This window comes from Toxorhynchites rutilus, chromosome 2 (assembly GCF_029784135.1).
Source record: "Toxorhynchites rutilus septentrionalis strain SRP chromosome 2, ASM2978413v1, whole genome shotgun sequence".
In the NCBI taxonomy this organism is placed as follows: Eukaryota; Metazoa; Arthropoda; class Insecta; order Diptera; family Culicidae; genus Toxorhynchites; species Toxorhynchites rutilus.
Window position 1 is genome coordinate 214533 of NC_073745.1, and position 20646 is coordinate 235178.

At 38.4% G+C, this 20646-nt stretch overlaps 1 protein-coding gene across 14 annotated transcripts in view; it reads left to right on the forward strand.

Moving 5' to 3' along the window:
* The window catches only part of LOC129764229 (kielin/chordin-like protein), a 55311-nt gene that overhangs the window by 3266 nt on the left and 31399 nt on the right, over window positions 1-20646 (forward strand). For 10 of the 14 annotated variants that reach the window (XM_055763108.1, XM_055763105.1, XM_055763100.1 and 7 more), the window contains exons 3-6: window positions 17577-17704; window positions 18211-18377; window positions 18433-18517; window positions 18704-18747. In XM_055763108.1, coding sequence (XP_055619083.1) covers window positions 17577-17704; window positions 18211-18377; window positions 18433-18517; window positions 18704-18747 — 424 coding nt within the window. Of the gene's footprint in view, window positions 1-17576; window positions 17705-18210; window positions 18378-18432; window positions 18518-18703; window positions 18748-19249; window positions 20090-20646 lie in introns of those variants that run through there. The other 4 variants (XM_055763099.1, XM_055763096.1, XM_055763097.1 and 1 more) reach the window with 4 other exon arrangements.

The window sequence follows — 20646 nt, forward strand, 5'->3', positions numbered from 1 at the left end:
GTAATTTTCGAACATGTGGGAATTCAATTTTCCGAATTTTCTTACCTTCCTTCAGGATTTTCCGAAAATTTTTCTCTCCACTATATGATCTACGGGAAGAGACGAATACAACTAAATAAAGGAGGCTAAAATCGGACCATCCCTTCTTCGGGTTTTCCACTTACCAACATATTTTGCCTTACATTTTTATTGATATAGATATAAGATATGGAAATGCGTTATTTGGCCTGAAAATCCATTTCCACTTACGAACGGAGATCAATTTCGATAGCGCAAACATCGAATGGACTAACAACGCTTATTATGATGTAATTTTCGAACATGTGGGAATTCAATTTTCCGAATTTTCCGGCCTTCCTTCCTTCTGAAAGTCCTTTTCCACTTTCGAACAAAAATCATTTTCGTTAGCGCCAACATCAAATGGACTAACAACGTTTAGCTAATTGTACAACATATGGGAATTCAATTTTCCGAATTTTCCAACCGAATGGACTAACAACGCTTATTATGATGTAATTTTCGAACATGTGGGAATTCAATTTTCCGAATTTTGCAACCTTCCTTCAGGATTTTCCGAAAATTTTCCGATGTTTCTCTCCGCTATATTGATCTACGGGAAGAGACGAATACAACAAAATTCAGGAGGCTAAAATCGGACCATCCCTTCTTCGGGGTTTCCGCTTACCAACAGATTTTGCCTTACATTTTTATTTATATAGATATAAGATATGGAAATGCGTTATTTCGCATGAAAAACCATATTCACTTACGAACAAAGATCAATTTCGATAGCGCAAACATCGAATGGACTAACAACGCTTATTATGGTGTAATTTTCGAACATGTGGGAATTCAATTTTCCGAACTTTCCGACCTTCTTTCAGGATTTTCTGAAAATTTTTCCAATTTTTCTCTCCACTATATTGATCTACGGGAAGAGACGAATACAACAATATTGATCTACGGGAAGAGACGAATACAACAAAATAAAGAAGGTTTTCCGCTTACCAACAGATTTTGCCTTACATTTTTATTTATATAGATTTAAGATATGGAAATGCGTTATTTCGCCTGAAAATCCATTTCCACTTACGAACGGAGATCAATTTCGATAGCGCAAACACCGAATGGACTAACAACGCTTATTATGATGTAATTTTCGAACATGTGGGAATTCAATTTTCCGAATTTTCTTACCTTCCTTCAGGATTTTCCAAAAAATTTTCTCTCCACTATATGATCTACGGGAAGAGACGAATACAACTAAATAAAGGAGGCTAAAATCGGACCATCCCTTCTTCGGGTTTTCCGCTTACCAACATATTTTGCCTTACATTTTTATTTATATAGATATAAGATATGGAAATGCGTTATTTGGCCTGAAAATCCATTTCCACTTACGAACGGAGATCAATTTCGATAGCGCAAACATCGAATGGACTAACAACGCTTATTATGATGTAATTTTCGAACATGTGGGAATTCAATTTTCCGAATTTTCCGGCCTTCCTTCAGAGTTTTCCGAAAAATTTCCGATTTTTCTCTTCACTATATTGATCTACGGGATGAGACGAATACAACAAAATACAGGAGGCTAAATCGGATCATCCCTTCTTCGGGTTTTCCGCTTTCCAACAGATTTTGCCTTACATTTTTATTTATAGGGGAAAGTAGGTAAAGACGGACACCCTAAGGTGTAATCTCAATTTTTACACATATAGAGCTTTCATGATCGCAGTTGTTGTTCAAATTGAAACTTCAGGTCCATTTCTATCATAATTACCGTTGATACTAGTAAATTTATTCCAACATTGATGTATTCTGGGTCATTGAAAAAAATGCATCGAAATACTATTTCTTCACATGGTCGGGAAATACGGACATCTGGAATGGGTAAGACGGACACTAAGGTAGGAAAGATGGACACTTACGGAAAAGTTGTAGTTTTTGTACGTATTTTAGTGTTTTCAGCATTGGGGAGTGTTCTTGAATTACGCTACGATTCGAAAGGCTACTCATGTTGTTTGTGGACAGTTTCATCCTTGGAAGGGAACGACAGAAGAGGTCAAATACATACACTCCATGCAAAAATTTCTGGATTTTTGCGGGCCATTGTCCTCGCAAAGGAAGGAAAAGGATCTGAAATAGCCAACAACCTGTCCACGCATATTTTAAATGACCTCATAGGAAGACAATAATTCATTTGTAAAGTTTAATGATACACTTAAACATATTTCAAAACGAAAGTTTATTTATAAAGCATTAAAAACAGTTCATCGATGGTTTAAGTTCATTTGAGTATTTAAATTAATTCAATTTTCAGTGGGAATAAAAAAACAAGAAAAAAAGAAGAATCAAGAGCAGTTCTGACAAATAGTTGCAGCAGAAGTAAAGCATTCAGCGTGGAACCATGAAAGGCATGGTAAGCATATTGTCCAACCTGTCCCGAAATCTGAATCAGAAAACTGGCTTCCGCATTTCTCGCATAGATTATCAGATGAGGTGTCCCCTTTGCCCTTATTTTGCTTAGGCTTCTTCGAAGAGCGTTGTTTTTGTTCTTTTTTGATGGATTTAATGTCTTTCGATGCTTTCGCCTTCTTCAAAGTGTCAGCGTATTGAGCAGACGTTATGTCAGCTGCCTTTCCTGCTTGGCGTTTTCTATTCGTGACTCTCGGGGTGACCATTTTCGGTAACGGAAGTATGATCGACGGAGATATTTCAAACACCGGGTTATTGGCCGTTGAGATGCTATCCGGTTCTGCGAAATCAGCCATGATGTCTTCGGGAAGCACTTGAACTTCTTTATCCTCACAGGAAATGCGATTTACGGTTGATTGACTAGGCGCACCTCCAAGATGCAATCGAAACGTCTCTTCTTCACGAAGAATCTCAGGATCGGGTTGATCAGTCACCGTGGCCGTGGCAAAGTCATCATCGGAAAAAATATTTCGATCAAATGGCCAAATTCCTGTTTTTTCGAACCCATTCTCGGCAATTTCCGTAGTAGCCGCCTTGATGAATGCAGGTTTCATGAGCTCGGCAACGTCATATTGGCTGACGACTTTACCTGGATTCTGTTGTAGGAAAAGCTCTACTTCCTGTACGTAGTACGTCTTGAAAGGTGCCATAAAGGATACATCAAGCGGTTGAAGTTTGTTGCTAGTGTGAGATGGTAAAACTAGAACCTTAACAAAGTTAGCTCTAGCTTTCTCGGTAAAAGCTAGGTTCTTCGTGTGCGACGAGTGGCCATCAATTATGAGCAAGGCAGGACTGTCTTCAGAAGGTTTTACATGCTCCAAAAAGTGATCGAACCACTCATTGAATATTTCGACCGTCATGTAACCCGATGCATTACAGGCAAATTTGCTTCCACGTGATGCCCCTTTCTTCAAAGCTTCATGCATCCGCATGCGAAGAAAAATGAAGAACGGCGGAAGGTGCTGTCCGGTTGCCGGCATGCACATTACTGCCGTAGCTGTTTCTCCGCGTTCCGCAGATGTAATACCACCAACCTGTTTTTTGCTTTTCAATGCCGCTACCTTAGACTTCTTCGGAGGAACCTGTAAGAAAGTATGAATAAAAAATTAAACTGATTTTTAAACTAACTACAATGCCAAAACAAATACTAACGGTACAAACACTAGTCTCATCGGCGTTCAAAACACGATCTGGCGTCAATTTGGGATCTTTCAGCAAATCGTAAAACGCAGATACTGCTGGCTTATTGAAGCCTCTGGCTCGGGCGGCAGAGGTAGCTTCAGGTTTACGGAACGACAATTTGGGATTTCGTTTCAGAAAATTGCTTAGCCAAGCTTTTCCAGCCATCTTGGTAGACTTGTTGAACGGGTGTGGCAATCCATTTTTTCGACCAGATCAAAAGCAAGCTTTCGAACATTAGTCATCGTTATTCCATAGAACCTCTTTTCCAAATCCAACAGATGTTGTACCAGCTCCTCTTCTTGTTGAGAATTGAATACGGAATCAAGAAGTCCTAGCCGAGTTGAAACAGTTGGACTTGTGAGGTGGCGAATCAGTGTGGATCTTGGAATTGCGTAACTTCTTGCTGTTGTCTTCACCGGCGATCCACTTTTTACAGCCTTAATGGCTTGTTCCAACTGCTGAGCGGTCCATGACTGCCGGTTACTCTTGCGCTTGTAATTTGTAGGCATCTTTATAGTAAAACCAAAAAGTTTTGTTAAATATCCTAGGAAAATAGTAGTGTCCGTTTTCTCTTACCTTAATGTGTCCGTCTTGCCCGAACTGGCAGCTTTTTTCGAATGGCCGTAGCTCTTCCTATAAGCGTTGAAAAACCTCTGATTTATCACAGGATAGTTAATGATGGACTAAATAAACACTTACCCGTTGGAGGAACACGTAAAAAACAAAAAATTACGAACTTTTCGCTATTTTCTACGGAGTAAAAATTACATCGAATGGTGCACCCGCGAAGATAATTTTTGTTTTGTTTACAAGCTTGACAGTTCGCTCGCTGGAAATCAACAGTGTGTCTCGAAAGTATTGATACACTTTATTGAAAGTATTTGCATAACTAAAATATTTCAAAAAATTTTAGTTAATGAAATATTAAATGTGTCCATCTTACCCGCAGTGTCCGTCTTTACCTACTTTCCCCTATAGATATAAGATATGGAAATGCGTTATTTCGCCTGAAAATCCATTTCCATTTTCGAACAAAGATCAATTTCGATAGCGCAAATATCGAATGTACTAACAACGCTTATTATTAACGCTCAACGCTTATTATTAACGCTCAACGCTTATTATTATTATTTTCGAACATGTGGGAATACAATTTTCCGAGTTTTCCGACCTTCCTTCAGGATTTCCGAAAATTTTCCGTATTGCTCTCACTATATTGATCTACGGGATGAGACGAATACAACAAAATACATGAGGCTAAAATCGGACCATCCCTTCTTTGGGTTTTCCGCTTACCAACAGATTTTGCCCTACATTTTTAATTATATAGATATAAGATATGGAAATGCGTTATTTCGTCTGAAAATCCATTTCCACTTACGAACAAACATCAATTTCGATAGCGTAAACATCGAATGAACTAACAACGCTTATTATGATGTAATTTTCCAACATGTGGGAATTCAATTTTTCCGAATTTTCCGACCTTACTTCAGAGTTTTCCGAAAATTTTCCGATTTTTCTCTCCACTATATTGATCTACGGGATGAGACGAATACAACAAAATACAGGAGGCTAAAATCGGACCATCCCTTCTTCGGGGTTTCCGCTTACCAACAGATTTGGCCTCTCATTTTTATTTATATAGATTGTTTGAATGTTCCAAGATAGGTAAAATATTCTCGGCGCTTCTGACGAATTACTATCAATATGTGTGGCATGTCGTTGCACCTAAGACGAAACACATCTTCTCTTTTATTGGCCAAAGCTGGCTGCTTTTTGGCGATTGCTTCCTGTAGAGGATTCGATTGTACACAGTACAGATCCGAATTAAGAGTTTAGTCACAGGCAGCTCATAGTAGATGTTTATTCACTTATTCCCTACCTATTCTGATGCGGAAAAACATCATGCGTATAAATGACACACAGAAAAAGTGCAATGTTTTTATTAACTCTTCTATACTCGCGCTGAGGAGAGTAAATTGACATACATACATACATAATCAGTTGAGAGCCGTGGTGGCTCGTGCTGTCACAATTATTCGTCTCCAATCTACTCGGTCCTGGGCCACTCGTTTCACAATTCCGTAAGCGTCCCGTCACTCGCAAGTCGGCTTCGATCTGGTCGAGCCACCTAGCACGTTGAGCCCCTCTATTTCTGGTGCCGGCGGAATCATTGAAGAGAACGGATTTCACTGCACTGTCGTTCGGCATTCTCGCGACATGTCCGGCCCACCGTAACCTCCCGACTTTCGCAAGGTTGCAATGGGAATCTCTCCAAGTAGTGCCTGTAGCTCGTGTTTCATACGTCTGCGCCACTCTCCGCTCTCCGTTTGTACTCCACCAAAAATAGTCCGAAGCACTTTCCGCTCAAAGACGGCCAGAGCGCGTATGTCCTCCGTGAGCAGCGTCACAGTCTCGAGTCCATAAAGGACCACTGGTCTTATTAAGGTTTTGTACACCGTTAGCTTTGTGCGACGTCGTATTATCCTTGACCGAAGCGTCTTGCGGAGCGTAAAGTATGCACGATTTCCAGCTTGAATGCGTCGTTGGATTTCTTTCGTGGTATTGTTGTCGGCGGTGATCAGAGATCCCAAGTACACGAATTCATCAACCACTTCCAGTTCATCGCCGTCCACTGTCACTGTCCGTGGGAGGCTCACCGTTTTCTACTTTGAGCCTCTTCCCACCATGTACTTGGTTTTGACGTGGGACTACGTCTAACCGGAATATATGGGGGGTAAAATGAAAACCTAAACACAGAACATGCAGGAAAAAATGAAAGATTCCGAATGCTTATAACTCGAACATTTCTTACTGGATCGGAAAGACGTTTGCATCAATTGATAGGGAATATTTCTACGCATCCATCGCAATTAATAAAATGTTATTTTTCATTAGATAAACAATTGAATAACTTTAAAATGTTAACACTACCCAACTACCTAACTACCTCGTTTTTATTGGCCCGATTTACGGTTTCCCCAACACAGCCATCATAACCAAGTAGCCTTGTGGAAATCGGCAATGCAAACACATGAATGTCGGGGGTATTTTTTGTTCCGACTGAAATGTGTTTCCCTAGCACAGACTTCAAATCCATGGAGCGTGGAAAAATTGGCGTTGCAAATTCATGCAAGTCGGGGGTATTTTTGTTCCGTCTGAAACGTGTTTCCCCAACACAGGCTTCAGAACCAAGGTGTCTGAGGAAATTGGCATTGCAAATTCATGCAGGTCTGGAGTATTTTTGTTTCGACTGAAATGTGTTTATCTAATACAGAATTCTAAACCAAGGTATCTGGGAAAATCGGCATTGCAAATAAATTCAAACTGCGAGTACTTTCGAACTCGCTTGCCTTTGTGCAGACTAAAATATGTTTCCTTAACATGATCTTCTAAATTTAGGAACCTGGAAAAATCATGCAGAGATTAGAGGCGAATGAACTTTCAAGTTTAAAGGCTCTATAATATAAAAAGTATGAGTTGAAGTTGTTGCTTCATGCAAGCCGGGGGTACTTTTGGACTGAGCGCCTGAAGTTCATCAAATCAAGCAAATTCGCGGCTCGAGAAGTACGTACACTTGAGAGATGCAAACTTGAGATGGAAATGTAAAATAAAATAATCATTTGATAATTCTTCCGTTCACATATTTTGTCCTAGGCATTGTGAGTGAGCTCAATATACCCCTCAATAAGAGTAGCTCATTTAGGAAGTCATGGTGTGCATTTATTATTGATACTGGCAACACGTCAACGTGGCGAGAAGCTCTGAAACATCGTTGCATAGTCCTCTTCCGATTACGGACCGACCTCGAGGTAAGACGTGTGGACTTGCGCAATGAATAAGTGCTCTGATGCGCCGGGTGATTCCTGTCTGGATGTAGGGACCAACAGTAAAAGAACTGTCATTAAATTATATTTTTAACGGAGAACATAATCTATCACAATGTATGAATTGACCTTACATGGCATTCATTCAATCTCTTTACTCACAAAGTAAATATATTGAATTCGATTGAAACCGGAAATTGAATGCATGCATTGACCTTACATGGCATTTATTCAATCTCTTTACTCACAAAGCAAATATATTGAATTCGATTGAAACCGGAAATTGTTTCATTCAATCAAAATTTAATCAATACAAACAAATGATTGCTAAGCTATACTAGTCCCACGTCAACTTTGCGGTTATATCATAGATATAACCCACCCATTTTTTGACGCATTAATTAGTAGTCCCTCACTCCTGGCCTCCGCTTTTAGTCTGGCGTAGTTTGCCTCAGCCGTCGCAAAGTTTCTTGTTATTGAGTCAATATCATCTGCGAAGCCCAGGAGTTGGGTACTTTTGTTAAAAATCGTGCCCCTCGTTTCGATGCCCGCACGTCGGATTACACCCTCAAGGGCTACCTTAAATAGCATACAGGATAGTCGATCCCCTTGCCTTAAACCTCTGCGTGATTCAGAAGGGCTCGAGAGTGCCCCTGAAACACGAAGTCTTTGGCTATAGGGGATAGACGACGTGTTAGAATATGGGAGAGCACCTTGTAAGCGGCATTTGTTAGCGTTATGCCGTTGTAGTTGCCGCACTCGAACCGATCGCCCTTCTTATAGATGGGGCAAACAATACCCTCCATCCATGAAGCGGAGGATCTACTCCAACGCTACGTTTCGTATTAACCCACATGCCTTGATTTTGTTTCAACGTAACTCCCAAACATATATTTTTACCACAATAATGTACGAGGGTCGTTCAAAAAATAAATTTCAGTACCTCAGAAATCGCGGGAAAATAAAGTTAGGACAAAAAAACAAGGTGATTTTCGTAATCTACGTTTTATTTTCTATTTTTCTACATAATCGCCGTAACATTCGAGGCATTTTTTATAACGTGGCACGAGTTTTTCTATTCCGAGTGCGAAGTGCGTAGCATCCAACTTTTTGAAGTACGATGTAACTGCGTCACGAATTTCTTCAGTGTTATCGATTCGTTGACCGCCGAACGCCTGTTTCATCACCATACTATTGTGAAGTTTTGAACCGATTAAGAATAAAAGGCCAGCCTTATTGATGAAAGGAGTGTTCCTCATCCACGATAATGCGCGGCCCCATTCTGCTCGCGTAACTCAAGAGCAATTGAAAAAATTCAAATGGACTGTGTTCGAGGATCCTCCTTACTCCCCAGACCTCGCCCCTAGCGACTATCACTTATTCCCGGCTGAAGAATTGAGTTAATGCTAAGAAATATAAAAAAAAATCTACGCGTTAAATCGGTTTCTGAAGCCCTAGCGACTATCACTTATTCCCGGCTGAAGAATTAAAAGAAATTCTACACATTGAATCGGTTTCTGAGGTCATTCATGTTTTTCATGAGTAGAGATGAGCCTCACATTTACTTGAACGGTACTCCAATCCAAGGGAACTTAACGAACAACGAACACAGAGTGTGCAATCATATTCATGCCTGTAGTAGATGGCAGGGACTATTATGCTGAAACCGACCAGATGTTTATGCAGTTCCAGCCTCACACCCCTTATCCGTCTAATTTTCATAACAGAATGGCACACTTTGACTCACAACCAGGGTTGCCAACTATAATTTGAAAAAATCAGGAAGAATGGAAATAAAAATCAGGATAAATCAGGATAGCTTATATTGGGTTGTTCAAAAAGTAAATGTCGATTTTTGGGAAGACAAAAACATCATTTTCAATCAAAGCATTATAATTTGATTTTATATCCATAGTTCTGTTTCACAATCCTTCGCCATCTTTCATACAGCTTAAATATCCTATCCTCCCAGAACATGTTTGATTCCTCGCCGAAAACTGCTGCGAGCCATACATGTGAGAGACAGGTTGCTTGGTAGTAGCTCATAATACACAATCTATTCCAAATCCCACCATAAACAGAGTATCATTCGGGCGAAGACCAGATATGTAAAAGAATTAATAAGCATGGTATAAATCCTCGCGTAAGCGGAAATATTAGGGTTTCGCCTGACTTTTTGACAGTTTAATTTTTTTCCGAAAAACTTACAGTCAATTGCAGAGAAATCAATATTCAAATTTTCCTTGAATTCATCATCCATGCTTTGGAATAAATCTTTACTCAACAAATGAGGAGAGCATATCAGCAGTGGAAGACTTGTAGATAGATATTAGGCTGTCAAAAAAGTCCTGCGGTATTTCCGCGAGGTGTCGTTGTAAGCGCGTAGTTCTAGTTGTATTCATTGTATCGAGTCATACTATAGCTTGCTGGAAAGGTATTTTTGCGCGCTATAATCTAGTCCTTGACAGTGTTGTGGTTGGTTAAGTCGTTCGTGAGTTATAGTGTCGCAAATATGGAGCAAAATAAAGAGAAAATCCGACATATTTTACAGTACTACTATGACAAAGGCAAAAATGCATCTCAAGCTGCCAATAAAATTTGTGCAGTTTATGGACCCGATACAGTTTCCATTTCCACCGCACAACGATGGTTTCAACGTTTTCGTTCTGGTGTAGAGGTCGTCGAAGATGCGCCACGCTCCGGAAGGCCTGACGTCGAAAATTGCGACAAAATCGCTGAATTAGCCGAGAAAGACAGGCATAATAGCAGCCGTAGCATCGGCCAAGAGCTGGGGATAAGTCATCAAACCGTTCCTCCATTAGCGTCCTTAATCAGCTTATCATAATTAATGAATATTTTTTTAAACTATTCCTTTGAACTGTTTGATGCATGTTGTTTCTAACAGAACATTGCTTGTAATCGTAATAGAATAGAATGAATAAGTATAGAGATTATAAATTATTTTTCTTAGCTGCAAGTAGTGTCGCAAGTAGTCATTCATACAACTGAATAATAATAAGTGAATGATTCCAAATACTTCAGGCTGTTCAGTTGTCTAGTGTTTATAGAAATTCGGAAGCGCGGACTTTTATCACAATTTAATTATATATTAGGCTGTCAAAAAAGGCCTGCGGTATTTTCGCGAGGTGTCGTTGTAAGCGCGTAGTTCTAGTTGTATTCATTGTATCGGGTCATACTATAGCTTGTTGGAAAGGTATTTTTGCGCGCTATAATATAGTCCTTGACAGTTTTGTTTGGTTAAGTCGTTCGTGAGTGATAGTGTCGCAAATATGGAGCAAAATAAAGAGAAAATCCGACATATTTTACAGTACTACTATGACAAAGGCAAAAATGCATCTCAAGCTGCCAATAAAATTTGTGCAGTTTATGGACCCGATACAGTTTCCATTTCCACCGCACAACGATGGTTTCAACGTTTTCGTTCTGGTGTAGAGGTCGTCGAAGATGCGCCACGCTCCGGAAGGCCTGTCGTCAAAAAATTGCGACAAAATCAGAAAGACAGGCATAGTAGCAGCCGTAGCATCGGCCAAGAGCTGGGGATAAGTCATCAAACCGTTATTAACCATTTGAAGAAGCTTGGATTCACAAAGAAGCTCGATGTATGGGTGCCACACACGTTGACGCAAAAAACACCTTTTGCTGACAGCATCGAAGTTACAGGTTAGTCGTTCTGTCACTGCTGGTGAGTAAAAAAAACAGAACATAAACTCCCACATTTTGTACGGTTTCCATTACAAGATAATAAGAACGATCCAAACTGTTTAATACTCGATTTAATCAAGTTGTGAGCGTTCGCTTGTGAGTGGTTGCATTCCACCAAAGTTTGTGGCCAGTTATCTTTCGCGGTATAAAGAGCTGCGAATCAATTTCTATACGTAGACACAGTGAAATTCGACCTATCAGTTTACGCAGTAAATGGTCGCGAATCTGTGTTCTAAGGTTAAACAGGAATTACTTTTAAGCCCAAATTTAAGGAGAACCGGACTAAAATCACTAGTGCCCTAGAACTGAACACGAGAAATATCGAAGGGGAATTAAACATGAGTAACATAATTATCATTGAGAAACAAACAACGCATAGGAAGTAAATCGAATGAGAAACGGCCAGTTTAATCAATGATTTGATCGAATGAATGAATTAAGTCCATAGAGAGAAAAACAATTACCCGGAGGACAATGAATGAATTATCATCATGAAATTATTATTACCATGAATGAAATATCATTATTACTGTAAATATGAATTATATACTGTTATTATCACCAATGTTGCAACAATCACTATTTTTGTACTTCATTACGTTCATGTGAATTGTAGTACATTACTATTACTATTATTATTATATTATATTACTATTATTATTATTATTATATATATATCATTAATACCAACATAACTCTGTAATTCAACAGGAAAATTATATTCTCCATTTGACTAAACGGATCAAGTGTATTTAATTCATTTCCGCTGCGGAGAATTATAATTTTGGAATCCCGTTGGAATAAATCCAACAGTAGCACTCATGAAGAAGAGGCCATCTTTGATAAACAGAGGCCGCATTGTCTTCCATCAGGACAACGCCAGGCCACACACTTCTTTGGTGACGCGCCAGAAGCTCCGGGAGCTCGGATGGGAGGTTCTTTTGCATCCGCCGTATAGTCTGGACCTTGCACCAAGTGACTACCACCTGTTTTTGTCCATGGTTTTTGTCCATTTGTCCACTTACAGTCAATTGCAGAGAAATCAATATTCAAATTTTCCTTGAATTCATCATCCATGCTTTGGAATAAATCTTTACTCAACAAATGAGGAGAGCATATCAGCAGTGGAAGACTTGTAGATAGATATTAGGCTGTCAAAAAAGTCCTGCGGTATTTCCGCGAGGTGTCGTTGTAAGCGCGTAGTTCTAGTTGTATTCATTGTATCGAGTCATACTATAGCTTGCTGGAAAGGTATTTTTGCGCGCTATAATCTAGTCCTTGACGGTGTTGTGGTTGGTTAAGTCGTTCGTGAGTTATAGTGTCGCAAATATGGAGCAAAATAAAGAGAAAATCCGACATATTTTACAGTACTACTATGACAAAGGCAAAAATGCATCTCAAGCTGCCAATAAAATTTGTGCAGTTTATGGACCCGATACAGTTTCCATTTCCACCGCACAACGATGGTTTCAACGTTTTCGTTCTGGTGTAGAGGTCGTCGAAGATGCGCCACGCTCCGGAAGGCCTGACGTCGAAAATTGCGACAAAATCGCTGAATTAGCCGAGAAAGACAGGCATAATAGCAGCCGTAGCATCGGCCAAGAGCTGGGGATAAGTCATCAAACCGTTCCTCCATTAGCGTCCTTAATCAGCTTATCATAATTAATGAATATTTTTTTAAACTATTCCTTTGAACTGTTTGATGCATGTTGTTTCTAACAGAACATTGCTTGTAATCGTAATAGAATAGAATGAATAAGTATAGAGATTATAAATTATTTTTCTTAGCTGCAAGTAGTGTCGCAAGTAGTCATTCATACAACTGAATAATAATAAGTGAATGATTCCAAATACTTCAGGCTGTTCAGTTGTCTAGTGTTTATAGAAATTCGGAAGCGCGGACTTTTATCACAATTTAATTATATATTAGGCTGTCAAAAAAGGCCTGCGGTATTTTCGCGAGGTGTCGTTGTAAGCGCGTAGTTCTAGTTGTATTCATTGTATCGGGTCATACTATAGCTTGTTGGAAAGGTATTTTTGCGCGCTATAATATAGTCCTTGACAGTTTTGTTTGGTTAAGTCGTTCGTGAGTGATAGTGTCGCAAATATGGAGCAAAATAAAGAGAAAATCCGACATATTTTACAGTACTACTATGACAAAGGCAAAAATGCATCTCAAGCTGCCAATAAAATTTGTGCAGTTTATGGACCCGATACAGTTTCCATTTCCACCGCACAACGATGGTTTCAACGTTTTCGTTCTGGTGTAGAGGTCGTCGAAGATGCGCCACGCTCCGGAAGGCCTGTCGTCAAAAAATTGCGACAAAATCAGAAAGACAGGCATAGTAGCAGCCGTAGCATCGGCCAAGAGCTGGGGATAAGTCATCAAACCGTTATTAACCATTTGAAGAAGCTTGGATTCACAAAGAAGCTCGATGTATGGGTGCCACACACGTTGACGCAAAAAACACCTTTTGCTGACAGCATCGAAGTTACAGGTTAGTCGTTCTGTCACTGCTGGTGAGTAAAAAAAACAGAACATAAACTCCCACATTTTGTACGGTTTCCATTACAAGATAATAAGAACGATCCAAACTGTTTAATACTCGATTTAATCAAGTTGTGAGCGTTCGCTTGTGAGTGGTTGCATTCCACCAAAGTTTGTGGCCAGTTATCTTTCGCGGTATAAAGAGCTGCGAATCAATTTCTATACGTAGACACAGTGAAATTCGACCTATCAGTTTACGCAGTAAATGGTCGCGAATCTGTGTTCTAAGGTTAAACAGGAATTACTTTTAAGCCCAAATTTAAGGAGAACCGGACTAAAATCACTAGTGCCCTAGAACTGAACACGAGAAATATCGAAGGGGAATTAAACATGAGTAACATAATTATCATTGAGAAACAAACAACGCATAGGAAGTAAATCGAATGAGAAACGGCCAGTTTAATCAATGATTTGATCGAATGAATGAATTAAGTCCATAGAGAGAAAAACAATTACCCGGAGGACAATGAATGAATTATCATCATGAAATTATTATTACCATGAATGAAATATCATTATTACTGTAAATATGAATTATATACTGTTATTATCACCAATGTTGCAACAATCACTATTTTTGTACTTCATTACGTTCATGTGAATTGTAGTACATTACTATTACTATTATTATTATATTATATTACTATTATTATTATTATTATATATATATCATTAATACCAACATAACTCTGTAATTCAACAGGAAAATTATATTCTCCATTTGACTAAACGGATCAAGTGTATTTAATTCATTTCCGCTGCGGAGAATTATAATTTTGGAATCCCGTTGGAATAAATCCAACAGTAGCACTCATGAAGAAGAGGCCATCTTTGATAAACAGAGGCCGCATTGTCTTCCATCAGGACAACGCCAGGCCACACACTTCTTTGGTGACGCGCCAGAAGCTCCGGGAGCTCGGATGGGAGGTTCTTTTGCATCCGCCGTATAGTCTGGACCTTGCACCAAGTGACTACCACCTGTTTTTGTCCATGGCGAACGAGCTAGGTTGTCAGAAGTTAGCCACAAAAGAGGCCTGTGAAAATTGGCTATCCGAGTTTTTTGCCAATAAGGAAGCGAGCTTCTATAACAGGGGTATTATGAATTTGGCATCTCGTTGGGAACAAGTCATCGAACAAAACGGCGCATATTTGACTTAAAACAGATGATTGTAACTAATTTTATGAACAAAAGAAAATTCAAAAAAAATACCGCAGGACTTTTTTGACAGCCTAATATATTGGAATGAAAATTTCAAAAGCAAACACTATGTACTGAAACACATTTGTTACAGATGGAGAATAGTGATTGAGGTAAGGTACACTGGGGCAAGTGGAATTTGGGGGTAAGTGGATCAAATATAAAGTAAACAAATAACAAAAAATATTTTGCTTTGTTTCCACACAACATCTGCCAAACAATCAATAAACATCTACTAAACGTACTTTTTAGTCGTTGTGAACCACCAGACGCAACCAAATATTGCTTTGTTTACAATCGCATTTCTGCAGCTGCGATCAGAGTCGATTACGCTGTCAGTAAAATTACATTTTCGACGATCGGCAGTTCGGAAAACTGGTTACATTTCACTACTAGGTAATTGAAAAATGCTTATTTTTGTGTTTACCGATACAAAATGTGAAAGATTGTCTTTTTACTATAAAAATCGGCCTGTTTCCACTTGCCCCACATGTTTTTGTAATTGGGTTAAGTGGAATACGTGAAAGTAAACATTGCTTATTGAATGTTTTTAATCTTTACAGCCACCGGAAGAATGGTTCGCAAATACATTCGCAAGCGTTCTCCTGCTAAATACAGTGGACAGGACTTGACAGATGCGATGGATGATGTAAAAAACGGCAAGATGAAGATAAAAGCGGCAGCAAAGCACTTCCGAATCCCATATGCAACACTCTTCAAGCGAGTGAAAGGTCTGAGAGGCATTAAAAGTATAACGGGAGGCCGACCCACTGCTTTGCCGTTGAAGGTTGAAACACAGATCGCCGACTGTATCAAGAAAATGGATAAGTGGGGCTTTGGACTATCCAAAGAGGAGACAATTTTGGCAATAGCAGAGTACGTAAAAGTTAACAAGCTTCAAACACCGTTTGTAAGCGGTGTTCCGGGAGACGATTTTTTCCGGAATTTTAAGCGCCGGCATCATCTATCGCAAAAAAAGCCCCAAGCCGTTGAGGTCGCACGGAAACGAGGAGCTGATCCTTTCGTGATGACCGAATACTTCAAGCTCCTAAAACAGGTGACCACGAACGTTCCTCCAGAGCAGATATATAACATCGATGAGACTAGCTTCTGCCTCGATCCGAGTCGGGTTAAGACTGTGGGAGAAACTGGAAGAGCTGCTCATCGTGTCACGGGCGGTTCAGGAAAAGAAAATTTTACTGTATTGATGGGAGGAAATGCGGCTGGTGACAAATTACCACCACTTATTATTTTCAAAGGATCCAACGTATGGAACAGCTGGATGGCTAGTAAATGTGATGAATTTCCTGGAATAGTTTATGCTGCAACCAAAAACGGCTGGATGGAGACGGATGTTTTCGCCAACTACTTCGAACGGTCCTTTCTGAGCGCTACCGCTGAGGGACAATTGGTCCTACTTTACGATGGCCATGTATCACATGTTTCTCTTGCTCTCATCCAAAAAGCAATCGAGAATAATGTTGTGATACTCAAACTTCCGCCCCACACAAGTCATCTCTTGCAGCCTATGGACCTGGCGGTGTTTAAACCATTGAAGCAAGACTATGACAAGTGCGTTATCCAGTGGCAACGGAATCACTATGGGACGAAGCTGTCTAAATCAGCTTTTTCAAACATTATCTCCAAAGTTTGGAGATCATTTGATTCACAAATAATTAAAAATGGGTTCCGCAAGGCCGGCGTATACCCGTTTTCCGATAAGGTGATTCCGGAAGACAAATACGAACCGAGAGCATGGGCACGTTTCATCGCATCACAGCAAGCAGCTCAAACGTTAGATGACAACACTGTTGAGATCGTCGAAGGATCGAAGAAGGCGCTTCCAAGAGTAACAAACACCAGAGATGCAGCTTCAGCAACTTGTAATTGCATTGCTTCCTCAACAGGGAATGACCAAATGGAAAATGATAATCCACAAAATAATTCTTTTGAAGCGATTCTCCTTGACCATGTGAAACAGATTCCTGTTTCCAAAGCGCAGAGAAAAAAAGTTTGTCCTGGGGCAGAAGTTATAACATCGACTGATGCCGTTGTGAAGCTGGAAACGATCAAATCGGTTAAAGAGGCGACACAGAAAGCAAAGCGTAAGAGAGCTTCGAAGAAATCATAACTGTGGTTAGCGATGTACCTGCTATTTTTATCTATTGACCTGATTTTGAAGACTTGCGAAGCAATAACGATATTTATTGCATTTTTTTTTTATTTCCTTAAATGCATTGATTAATTAATTTTGTATTATCAAAGAATAAAAGAAAGTGAATACAGTTTGTTTTATTCATTCCCAAACACCTTTTTAACAGAGTTTAACTTGTTGTAAACATAAAATTCCAGGTTTCCACTAACCCCCGTATCAAGGGGTAAGTGGACTTTGGGGACTTGGAGATTATTTTTGGCCAAACTTAAAATCTAGTTGAGGAATTCATTTTTCGGTTCCATATATTAATAGCTAATCGGCTACAGTAGTGATGTGTATAATTCGTTTTGAAAAATAATCAAAAACAGGAAAAATAGGACACTTTATTTTTGAAATAATGGTTTTTGGGGTTCCACTTGCCCCAGTGTACCTTAATAAAAACTCGGTATTGTTCATTTTCAGGTGTTGTCGAGTTTGTGCTCGTACGTATGGAGAAGCATGTGGTGGGCCAGGAGATTTTTCTGGTACATGTGAGCCACCGCTGAGTTGTGTATCAAAAATTCCAGTCAGCGGATCAGGAATATGTTTAGGTAATTATCGACTACAATTGAATCTTCTTAAGGGGGTATTCTAGTCTAGAAATTTGAAAAAATCGTTTTTTTCCTCATTTTTTATGAAATTTAGACAATAAAAATTCATTCCTAAGAAAGGACTTCTCGAAAATTCCATTATTTGTGGAGTTTATGGAGTCATCTAATCTAGTGCGGTTTTCACACAAAACTTCAAACGCGATTTTCTCGAAATAAGTTTGTTTTAAGCTGGCGTACACGATATCTTAAGTTTTCGGAACAGATTTATCCCAAATTGGATATGGATAAATCTTTTTATATCTCTCTATCGCATGAAAAAAATACTATTTTCAATTATATTATTTTTATAAAAATCTTCATAAAAACGTGCTAAAAAGCAATTTTTATTTCAAAACAGCCGCCATTTTCCAACAAAAATTACCTACCCGTGGTTCATATGGTCGTTACAAATAATCTCATCGTAAACTGTTCATATAACATTTATTTCATATTTCTGCATGTTTCAGATGTACCGCTGTTGAACAACGGAGAGGCTGGTAATTTTCAAAATTGCACGGAAACGGTTTTTATAGAATCAGGATGTGAAATAGTGAACAGGAAATGTAAATGCTGGGATAAAATGGAATTGTGCAAAACAAAATCTATAGCTAAGTGGGATTTTCAAAATATTGAGGTATAAATGTAAACACAGGTCTCGACATTTGCCTTGATATTGTTGTCCATTATAGGAATGTCAATTGAATATAGCAAATTTGGTGAGGTCAGAGCTAGAATTTGATGAGGACTATACTGTCCCACCAAAAAGTACTACTGGTAAGATAGCTTTTTTTAAATAATATTCAAATACTCCTCAAAATATTGATTGAGCAATTTGTTTGCATGAATTTGAGCAAACATACAGATCCGATGATTTTGATATCAATTTAGAATATAATTTATGGGATTTATTTTATCGGTATGTTAAAAATTAATACATATATTTCTCGTGATTTTTCACAGAAAATTCAGCAATGCGAAAAACGGTTTTAGCGAACGATTCAAAGGTATGTAAAAATCATCCATATTTTTTTGAATTTAAAAAAATATGTTAATAAATAAAACGCTAACCTTATGCTACTTCATCGATCGTCAATCGAAAAATTCAATGCTCATCTGAAATTACAATACGTTATCGATATATTATCACCGCATTGCGGTGGTTTATTTTCCACAGTTTTCTTGATAAGTATCACAGACAATGCACTAACACTAAACATTTGAAAATGTGGTTGTGAAGAGTGATCTCGCAGCATGTTCAAATTGTAAACATTGGTTGTTTTTGCATGTACGGCTATGACCTAGCGTGTGGACCTTGCGTGTGGTAGTTGTATATGACGATATGAATGAGTTTTACTGTGGCGATGCAAGATATAATTTTACCCTTTTAAACTAATACATTTCTTTCTCAATATAGTATACGCTCAAAAAAATGTATTGTGAACTGAGCACAGATTCTCGCATGTGTGCTGTTACGGCGACAGTTGAGTCAATTTAAGCTTGCGCGTTAGTTCCATACAAGCGCTTGAGTAACTCGGTCGAATACATTTGTATTTTTATGAAGAAATTGGCAAAAACGCGTAAATTCATAACATCGTTTCAATAACGTTAAATAATAGTGTCATTTGTGATTTTCATCAATGTATGTTGTGGCAATAGAAGGAAAAATATCAGATTGTGACGGAATCACTGATGTTAAAATCAATAATTATACATTCGCAATGATTGGTATTGCATATGATTCATAGATGGTGGTGTGCTTGCGAATTCTTTTGCGTTATGTAGAAAAATTATTCGGTGATGACGATAAAAAAGTAATCCTTCATTTGCGCATTACAGCGAACAGTAGTGATAAATGTGATATTTTAAAAGGAGAAATAGGATGATAAATAGATTGCACATATTTTCACTGTGTTATACGTAATATTAATAACAGTTTTGAATTCATAACTGCTGTTTTTGATATTAAAGCATCAATATTAATGCTTCGAAAGTTTGAAAGACAGCATGAACATACAGAAGCAGGAATATAGTGTTATGCTTCGAAATCAATCTTCTGATGGTGAACTTGTTTTTACGAATACAATAGAGACCATGTGTGTGTGTCCATCGTGATGATTTTCCATATGATTACAGAATACGAAACGAAAGAAATTGTTTATAATGATTGATGTGTATTATTCCTAGTTAAATAAAATAGTGTAACAGAACTGTTTCTGTCGTTTGATCGTACGTGTTCGTGACATTTACTGTGATTTTATTGAAGTATTGCGATGAGGAGCACAGTGGAGATGAGATTGATTATTGTCTTCATGATATTAGTAGTGGTACCGTATGTAATTCCGACAGGTAAATTATACGCTATCTAATAATATCGTTTTTATCATGCTTGGTTTCTGAAGAAGTCTATCATAGAAATTGTAAATTGAAAGTGCCTAGAATATTCGTATAGTATGGATTATTGCAGTATAATTCGATAGTTGAAGATATTCAACATAATGTGAATTTATATCAGGAGCTATTCAAAAATCAGTCAACGTATGTTTTGTTCACTTTTTCGTGAATGCATAAGGCATATGATATACAAGACTTGAACATCTCCTCATGAAGGATACCTCATTCATTCTCAAGACTTGCAATTGCAAAATGTGATGTTGTAATCATAATTATTAATAAAAATGTTTCTTATGGGAATGATGAAAAGAATGATGATATTGCACACAAATTTCACAATATGAATTAAAGAGTGCGACTAACAAATCAATTAAGACATTGAGATCGAAACATAAAACTACCAGAAAGTAAACATTTGTCTCCGCATTACACTTACTTTCAGCGCAGGAGCGTAGTTTGAATCTATTTGCCTGATTTGTGCTTTTTTGTTGAATCGAGTGCGATATGAAATC